At 39.4% G+C, this 9,669-nt stretch overlaps 3 protein-coding genes across 3 annotated transcripts; 2 read left to right on the top strand and 1 right to left on the bottom strand.

The window, feature by feature from the left end:
• Nucleotides 1–1,323: 1,323 nt before the first annotated feature.
• EAH_00054800 (hypothetical protein) lies at nt 1,324–2,706 on the bottom strand (the record flags this gene model as incomplete). Its single annotated transcript, XM_013393918.1, has 2 exons — nt 1,324–1,404; nt 1,543–2,706. 2 exons carry the CDS (start codon nt 2,704–2,706, stop codon nt 1,324–1,326), a joined length of 1,245 nt encoding a protein of 414 aa, XP_013249372.1.
• Nucleotides 2,707–3,606: 900 nt separating this feature from the next.
• On the top strand, nt 3,607–5,184 carry EAH_00054790 (hypothetical protein; the record flags this gene model as incomplete). The annotated part of the gene is made up of 4 exons (XM_013393917.1): nt 3,607–3,621; nt 3,783–3,982; nt 4,645–4,750; nt 5,011–5,184. The coding sequence occupies 4 exons, from the start codon at nt 3,607–3,609 to the stop codon at nt 5,182–5,184; spliced, it is 495 nt and encodes a 164-aa protein (XP_013249371.1).
• A 1,892-nt stretch (nt 5,185–7,076) lies between these two features.
• EAH_00054780 (hypothetical protein, conserved) lies at nt 7,077–8,405 on the top strand (the record flags this gene model as incomplete). Its single annotated transcript, XM_013393916.1, has 1 exon — nt 7,077–8,405. The coding sequence occupies one exon, from the start codon at nt 7,077–7,079 to the stop codon at nt 8,403–8,405; it is 1,329 nt and encodes a 442-aa protein (XP_013249370.1).
• Between the last annotated feature and the right edge of the window lie 1,264 nt (nt 8,406–9,669).

Here is a 9,669-nt window from a genome sequence, read left to right as displayed (position 1 = left end):
TATATATATATATATATATGTATATATATATAGACATATGCGTATGTACAAGCAGATACATACACATAAATGGATATACATATGCATTTATAAAAACATACAGAAATATAAAAACATAAATACATAAATAAGCAAAGATATGCATGCATGTGCCAAACACAAACTTGACTACATACAGCTGAACATTATCGTTGCACATGTCTGCATGCATTATTCATAAATAAAACTAAATTAAGTTGAATTAAATTAAGTTAAATTAAATTAATGCTGACGTTTGGTATATCTTTCAGCAGTTTATCCACTAAAAAGTTATCGCCGCGCCGCTTCGCTCCTTCTTTAGGCTCCCCCATATATTTATGCAGCACAACAGACCCCTCCATTAGCTGCAGCAGCAGCAGCAGCAGCAGCAGCAGCGGAAGCAGCAGCAAGTGCAGCAGCAGAAGCAGCAGCAAGTGCAGCAGCAGAAGCAGTAGAAGCAGCAACAGCAGACGCACCGCAAACAAATAGAACAGCGCTGCATAACCCCGTTATTTATCTCCTTATAATAAAATGCATACGCATAAATAAAATATACTTCTTTAGTTGTGATAAGAAGAAAAAACAATTTTTAATGCATCGCCTGCTGCAATTAGCGGCAACTCAAACTCTTTCCTCGTCAGGGGTTCAAGTGTACATCCAACAAATAAGAATGCATGTACAAATATATATATATATATATGTTTATATATAAGTAAACATATATTTACCTATATAAACACCATATATTGTACATATTATTATATATAATACATGCAATAATACATATATACATATATATATATACATATATATATATATATATGTATATATATATACATATATTATATTATTATATATAAGCAGTAAGAAGCGTCTTGCTTACTTCTTCATCTTCTAGTAGGGGATAAATATCATCAACATGTTTTGAAATGGCGGCTGCTCTGACGATGAAGAGGCCAAAGTCAAATTGAGGTGTCGGCTGCGGAAGCAGTTTTAATACTTTATGTTGAAGGGTTTTTTCTTTATATTCTTCTTCAGATGCTTGCGGTGTATGTGCAGCTGCAGCAGTTCTATTTATATCTCCCTCGGCTACTACTCCTTCTTTTGCTTCATATTCATTTGTTTGTGAAGAAAGCTGAAGAAAATCATTGCGGCATAGTAGAGGCAATTCAGGTGCAGCAGCGTTGCTGCAGTCTGCTGCTTCTGCTGCTGCTGTTGCTGCTGCTGTTGCTGCTGCTGTCTCCTTCTGTGCTACAGGGTATGCATAGCGGCACACAGGCTCTTCTTCTCCATCACTCTCTTCTTCTAATTGAACAAAAGAAGAAGAATTAAATGCAGAGACAGAAGAAATATCATCGATGCCCTCAACTCGACGCGTCTCTTACGCTGAGGATAACCCTAAAAAAACAACAACAGCCCTGTATATACATACAATAAACCCCAAACCCCAAACCCTAAACCCTAAACCCTAAACCCTAAACCCTAGAAAAGAAGACAAGACAAGAAAGCAAGATGCTATCTTACCGTGCTTCGTACGCCTTCGTCGTTGTTTTTTCTTGTTGAATTATTTCTTTCTATTGCTCCTCCTCTATTTCCTTTTCGTTTTGTGTTTGCTGTTTTGAGGGGCGACAGACGCGCTGATTGATTATCCGTTGCTGCTGCTGCTGCTGCTGCTGCTCCTGCAGCAGCAGGTTTCAGTTGCATTGTATGCTTCTTAGGGGGAGCTTTGCGTGTACTAGAAGGAGTCATATCTCCAGTTTCTTCTTCTTTTCTTCTCTTACGTCCCCCTGAAGCTGCAACTCCTCGTCTAGACCCGTTGGTTCTTACAGACTGCTGATGTGCTGAGCTGCTGCTGCTGCTGCTGCTGCTAGCATCAGCAGCAGTTGCTGCTTCTGTTGTGTCTTCAGTGGTATGAGGCGCATGCTGAGAAGTTGAACTGGGTTTGCTCCCATGGCTTGTTTGATTAAGACGAGGGCTCCTCCGCGTTAGAGAAACTCCCTGAGTTTTAAAAGAATTCACCTTCAACCTGTTGCGGCTGCGAGAAACAGAAGGAGAAGAAGGCCCCCCAGATCGTTTGGTTGGAGTGGCAGTACTACGAGGAGAAGACGCCTCATCATTGTTTGCTGCCCCTCTGCAGCGTGCTTGATCTGCTGCTGTTGCTGCTTCTGCAGCGGCTGCTGCACAGCAGCTGCTGTTCTCCTGTTCTCTATGTCCTCCGTTCTTTGATTCGTCGCTGTTGGCTTCCACTGCGTGGGTAGAGTGGGAGTAGTGTGAAGTATTCCGGTTGCAGTGCGGTGTATGCTGAGGGGTACATGCAGGTGTTATTGGGGGCCTTTTATCGTTTTGCTGTTGATCAACAGCTGCCGAAAGGTCCATAGAAGCGGAGGAGAGAGAAAGAGAAGAAGAAGGAGCTGCGGTTGAGGCTGAGGAAGGCCTTGTATTACCTAAATGCAGCACTCGCATGTGAGATGCAGAAGCGCAAGCTGTATCCGGCTTAAAAGAACAATGAAAAGATGAACTCCGCCTGCAAATCGAAAGAAATACATCGGAAAGCTCAGAGAAATCCTCAAACTCCATCAACGACTTCAAAGTTTGAACAGAAGTAGACATACAAGACAGCAGCTCCGGCGCTACCGCTGGAAAGGCTGTTATTTCAGATTGTTCTTCGCTCTCCTCTTCTGGCCTCATTTTCACACAATCAATTAATATTAAATTGAAACCGAGAATAAAAGAAAAAAATCAGGAAAAATACGGGAAAAAACTCAAGATCGCCCCCCCACCCCCCTGCTCCTCAAACGCCGTCGAGGGTGGGTGTAGTAACCCTCTGGCCTGTTGCTGCAAATACTCGGCAACAAACAGCAGAAAACCGATTAAAAGACAATAAATTCTTTTTCATTGATGGGAATTCCTTGAAAATAAAAATCCAACAGCTTCCTTAGCTACTTCTTTCCACAGGGCGGGGGCCCCTCTGCGGGGGGGGTTGGCGGCAGTGGCAGTACGCAGGTAATACATGCATCTCAGGGGTTTAGGAATTCAAAGTTTATTAGGGGAATACAGTGAAGAAAAAAACAAAAACCGATTACTTTATGTTCAATTTGCACTCTTTCTAGGCGGCAGACTTTAACATTTGACGCAAACGCCCATGTGTTATCGACTAAGATGCAGGAGGCAGAATGAAGGAAGCTAAGGAACAAGATAGAGATGTTATGGATTAAGACAGACAGACTCTATGCCCTTGCATGCAGCTAAAGTTGCATACAGAGGTCTCGGGCTCGCCTAAAGAGTAAAGCTTGAGGCCTCCTCGTTTTTTTTTTTGCTTTGTACGGTTGTCCTTCAGTCTATAGTTGGGCTCAACCCTACAGCCTACTCAGCCACTCCATCTAATGGGGCATTTGTCGTATCTGTAAGATGTTGTTGATTTGTTTACTGCTCCCCGTAGATGCTGCACTTGTGTGTAATATGTCTGCCTCCAAACTGAGACAATCTGCTGCCCATTACAGTGCCTTCACTACTGTCAAGTACAAACTATACTTTGTTATATATCACTATAAAACCATGTCTTCAACAATTTTGTAGAATTCTAGGCCTATGTTTCCCTGGAAAGTAGGTAATAATGTATCAGTTTCCATATTTAGGAAACCAACCTGTTACCTTTTGACCGTATGCTCGACCTTCTTGAATATTCATAAACAACTCTTCATGCTGTTGGAAGCAGAGCGGACGCCCCAGCCTGAGAACACAACACAGACGATTGATCCCGATAGCTTGCAGACCTTATACTGCAAGGGGTAAGAGCCAGCTTCACCTCGAAGTACAGTGTGGTGGGAGTCTTCAAGGTTAAGGTAGGATTCTTGAATATTCATAAACAACTCTTCATGCTGTTGGAAGCAGAGCGGACGCCCCAGCCTGAGAACACAACACAGACGATTGATCCCGATAGCTTGCAGACCTTATACTGCAAGGGGTAAGAGCCAGCTTCACCTCGAAGTACAGTGTGGTGGGAGTCTTCAAGGTTAAGGTAGGAGCGTCACGGGCTGCAGAGAAGTCAAAACACTTGCGATAAGTGTTCACCAAACGCTGGGGGCTTCCCTTCTATCTCCAGGCCTTTTGGCGAGGCTCACAAGATACTGGAAATACTGAGAAGGGGGCAGCAGGCTCTGCTGAGCAGCAGTCCTTGGTGCTGCAACTGTTGCTGCAAGGCAGCCCCATATGCTTGCATGCCGTAACGAGCATACGAAGCCGAGGAATACTGTGAAATGCAATACAGTCAGACTAAAAGTCATCTGGCCTCCCTACCTGTCTCCAGATGCCTTGCCCAACACAATGGCCTGGGGCTGGTGCTGTAAACTACACCTGGACAGTGAGTAACTCTGAGGGCACGTATGTGCAAAGATCTGGGCCCCTCTTCACGTAAGACAACTAATAGCTCTGCGCTTCCCACCTTTATGCGACGCTGCGTACACCCACTCTTGTGGTCGATATCGTTGAGTTAAAATGCTCCTGAGGAAATGCCTCGCGCAGGGGATTTAAAAGTATTCCCTCGGGTTGTCGGTCTTCGAGAGATTGAACATAAAACACCTCTTTTTTGGCATTGTTTGCTCGTTCTACAAGTGTTAGGGGTCTCAGTAGCCTCCATGTTGTCCTTCTCGCAACGGCGTTTCAGCGGCTATGTGAGGCAGCGGGGGGAAGTTTCGCCGATTTCCCCAACAGGTTTAAGAAGACAGCATTCATGGTATCCATACATCTCTGCTTTATCGTTAAACCTAATACGATATACGTCAATGCCTTTTGCACAAAAACAGCGAAGAAAGGGCCCTTCAAAGAGCATGACGAATTTCCTCGGCTGTTTGTTCGCCTGCTCACTTCGCATTGCATGCAAATCCACTAATACCGAGCGGTTGGGGTTTAAAAGATTAACAGCTAAACGTCCTTTCCCATGCTCCTTTGCTTATCTTTCTTGCGCTTTCTTGAGTATTCCTGAGCTGCTGCCAGCAGTGTGCCGAAATCCGCAGCAATACTTTGCTACCTCACGAGGTTAGGGGTCGCCAGCCAGCCCCAACATCGAGTCAAGCAATGGTGTTTCAGTGTAGACCAGGGGAGTTGAAGGTCCGCAGGTTGACAACTGCACTGCTATTTTACAAACGCACCTACGGGAAGGAAGGTTGAAGATGCTCAATCATTTTCTCACTGCTATTTTACAAACGCACCTACGGGAAGGAAGGTTGAAGATGCTCAATCATTTTCTTGGGATTTCGCTGTTTGTAGAAAAGCGAATATTCTGGTCGGCATAAAGGCGATCTCTGTCAGAAGTGATTCTTTAGGGAAATTTGCGAGTGTCCAGATGTGTATTTTTTTGAATAATTTAGCTGTTCTGCTGTACCCAAACTCGATCAATAGACGAAGTTTGCATATTTGCAGAGTCTATCCACAACTTAAATGCTGTCACAAGCTTTGACTAGTGATAAACCCACTATGAGATGCATTGATATATGCATTCATTATCGATAAGCAATTGAAAGACTCTGCAAGGGCCCCTTCATAGCTGCTGATATTCCCTGCTAATGAGGAGATATACCTCAGCTTATAACCTGGGCTTTCGTTCCACTGTTGTGTTGACCTCACCATAAACCGCTAATGCATGAAAACCTATTTCAGGGGAAACTCCTGTTCAAAGCGAAGCCAAATCGTGAGACCGACATTACTTTACTCTTCGCCTGGTGCAAAGCGATGCCACCGCCTTTGCTGCGATGCCTAAACCATCTTTCATTGCTGAGAAGAACGGCAGCTCTATGTATATCGAAGAAGTATAAAGAAGGTAGATGAGAAGGAGAACAAGAACACTAAACAGTAGGGCGTCAGGAGTATACGCTAACAACTACTTTAGTGTTATTCTGTAGAAGCATTACACACTTAAGAAGGGAAGCCAAACAAAGTTTTCGTTATTCCAGACTTGTATACTCTGCGGCAGATCTGAGGAGTAGATAATCTATTCTAATGCTGAAGTAAATGCCATATGAAAGGTGCTTCTTTACTCCCCAACCAACAACAGAGTTTTCATTTTCTCTTAACGAAATAATTTTCGGATTGATAAATTGATGTTTGTTTGTTGGGCGACTATCGCCTGTAATATAGTATGCGCATGCACTTCACGCCTGTAACTCCTGAATAAAGTTATTAATATCAATTAATATATCGTTTGTTCAAACGCCTCTCATATATTTGCTTCAGAGCTGCTTACCTTCTGCTCCTTGGCAGGAGCTGCTAAGCCGGACACTTCCCTTAACATTTTCCACTAAAACGTCGTTATTTATCTCGATTAATTATATTTAAATGCTTTATGCATATAATTCTTAGAAATTTCGCAGAAGAAGTCAACTAACCACATGCACGAGCTCCCTGCTCGCTCGTCGATTTCCTCCCCTACATACTGCTGCTGCTGCTTCCTCGGGACTAGGAGGGAAGATCTATTATTTCGGGGTAAAATTAAAATGCTTATGAATATTCTAACTACAAATACGAATTGCAAATGAATAAAGAACTTAAATTCAGTAAATTGAACATAAATATATGCAAAAAAATCCACAATACCTCTGCCTTATGCGGCGGCTGCTTTAGAGGCTAAAGCAGCGGAGTCGCAGAAAGAGTTGAAGGAGTTGTTTGAAGTTTTACATTGTAGAAATTATTTCTTTTTACGGTTTGTTTCTGTTTAATTTAATGAATAATTGCCCCCAAAGGATAAAACAAACGGCAGCCATCTCAGGCCTTCTTCCAAGACGATATTTCAACTTTTTTTTTTCTTGAACAAAAATTCGTGAACATTCAAGAAGAATTTATTCATTTAGCAGAAATTATTATGCATTGTTTCTCTCTTTTTTGCTCGTTATGTTTTATCCTGTCCCTCCCAGAAGCTCTTCTTTGCAAGGATATTGAATAGAGAGGTTCCTTCGCATTGCTTTTCTTTTTTCGTGTTATTTTTTTCTTATTCTCTCTCTCTCTCCAGAGGCTATCCTACGTAAGAAAGGCAGTGAAAAGAATTACAAAGAATTATATTAATAAAGATGCCGGAGTTTGTTGGAATGGAGGCCCCTGGTGGAGTAACTGTACAAGAAGAAAATCAAGCCGATGAAGATATTGCATCTAAAGCAAATGCCCCGAGAAAAGACGAAGAAAGAGATGCTTATTCTCTTCATAATTCTTCTATTAGTGGAAAAGTAGAATCATCTAAAGCCTCAAAACCATCTTTGCAAGCCGGTATATTAATCTTAGGGCTTTTTCTTCTTCTAGCAGGTATTGCTTTAACTCGTAGAAGCTTTAAAGAAATACAAACAAAACCTTCACTGACTCCTGTTCAACCTACTCCTACTGAACAGCCCTCTCAAGTAGAGGAAGGAGAAGCAAAAGAAACAGGGATTGCAACTGATGATGTTAGTTTACAAAGATATCTTGATACTCTTGTTCATGACGCAGAAATATTAAGTGTCGCTTGGAAAAAATCTTCTGGAGATGTGAGGAGAGGCTTTATAGTGAATTATACACCCAATTCAAATGACAGAGAAGCTGAAGAAGAAGGGATAAGGAATATGAATGCACCTACTGTTTTACTATACGCTCAGGAAGTAGAAAAGATGCTGAATACAGGGATACCTTCACCGCATGATGAAGAAGGGCGTTTTGCATATGGATTGCATGCAAGACTTCTTTCTTGCATTTGTCGTGCTGCAACTGAGAAATTAAAGATGCTGCAAGAATTAGAGAGAGTGCATGAAGAAGAAGGGGGCCCTGTATGTTTATTAGGTTTAAAAGAAAATGATGATATTGGTCTACCGCCTGTAGAATTCTTAGAAAGAAATCCAGATCCTTTAGCTTCGCTTGAAGAGTTATCAGAGCTTTTACCTGGATCTGTGCCTCCGTTCTCTCGCCCTGAAATACCTTTAGTATTATTTCGTCGTATGTCTTCATTAGTAAGCGTAAATAGAGTTAAAGGTGAAGGGTTAGAAGACTCTCTTCTTCAGTTTGGCGATTTCCTAAAAGCTTTAAATACAAGTTTTGCACAACTCGCGTATGCTGGAGTTGGGGATACTCCTTCATATTCTGTTCCATATAGCGAAGAGATTATAGATACAACTACTTTTGTAGAAAGTTTATTTGATACAGGTGCTTTTCGCCTAGGAGCAGCAGCTCAGCATAAAGCTTTTCTTACTCGAGCTGCACAGGGTTGGACGGACTTAGCTTCTTTTCATCAATTAGTTAGAAATCTAGAAGGAAAAGAAAAAGCAGATGCTGATTATACACTCGGGAAGAAACGAAAAACAAGACAACGACTTCTTGAAGTTTCTCAAGACCCGAGTTTATCTAACTTATATATGCTATTCATATTTCTCTTATAAACAAATGTAATATTTATATCTTATCTACAAAATCCTTATAGTCTTTTTTCTGTCTTTGTGCATTTCTTCTTTTTTCTTTTATATGCTATTACAAGCTGCTCTTTTTACATTATGTATGAGAAATATATATATATATATATATATATAATTATATATATTTTTATATTAAAAAAATATATACATATATATATATATATATTTTTCTTTTTTTGATTCTTCTGTTGATTTGTATGCATGCTTGTTTTATTTCTTTGTTTGTTTATATGATTTTCTTCTTGCAGTATTTTATTTTGTGTATTTCTGTTGTTGTCTTTACTGTTTTATGTAGTTATGTTCTTTTATTAAATTAATTTGCTTTATTTTGCTTTTCGAAATTAATGCGAAAATATCTGCGTTTTTATTTTCATGTAATTCTCTTTTTTTATTTAATTAATTATTCTTCTACTTTATGTATTCTCTTTTATTTGGCTGATTGTTCAAAATATTCGTTCAGCTCTTTTCTTTTATTTACTTGATTATTTCTTTCTTTTCATTTATTGCTCTTCTTTTATTTATTGAGCTATTTCTTTCTGTTTGTTTATCTAATTCTCTTTCTTTATTTAACTATTTCTCTCTTTTCTTCTCTAATTCTCTGATAATTAATCAAATAAAAGAAGAGAATTAGATAAAAAGAAATAATTAATAAATAACTAAGTAAATTATTTCTTTTTATCGAATTCTCTTCTGTTATTTAATTAATTATGTTTTTCTTTTTATATTTCCTGCACAACTTTTTTTTCTCTCGTTACTAAGAGAGCTTTTATGTGTGCGTTTTGTAAGGACTAAACAACGAAAGAAAATATTCGTTTATTCTAAGTACAAGTTTCTTTTTGTTTATTTATTTATTTATTTTATTTCGTGTCGCTTTCAAGCAAACACTTACTTGCAGAGCAGCAGAGAAGCAAAGAATAGCCTCGCTCTAGTACACGCAGTATTAACTTCAGAAGTAATAACACTATATATATATACATGTATATATATATATATACATGTAAATATATATATATATATATATATTTATATATCTGCATATATATAAGTATAGAGCATATATATATGCCGCTTCAACTTTAGAAGTAATAACACTCTTTTATGTATCTTTGTATATATATATATATGTACATTTATACATTTATATGTATATATATATATATATAAACAGCGTTAACACAGAAATAATAACACTTTTTGGAGGTATATAATATATATATATATATATATATAT

The sequence above is a fragment of the Eimeria acervulina genome, genomic scaffold (genome assembly GCF_000499425.1).
Source record: "Eimeria acervulina Houghton genomic scaffold, Eah_scaff1061, whole genome shotgun sequence".
In the NCBI taxonomy this organism is placed as follows: domain Eukaryota; phylum Apicomplexa; class Conoidasida; order Eucoccidiorida; family Eimeriidae; genus Eimeria; species Eimeria acervulina.
Note: the sequence above shows the minus strand (reverse complement) of the source record. Positions and strands in the feature narration are given on the sequence as shown.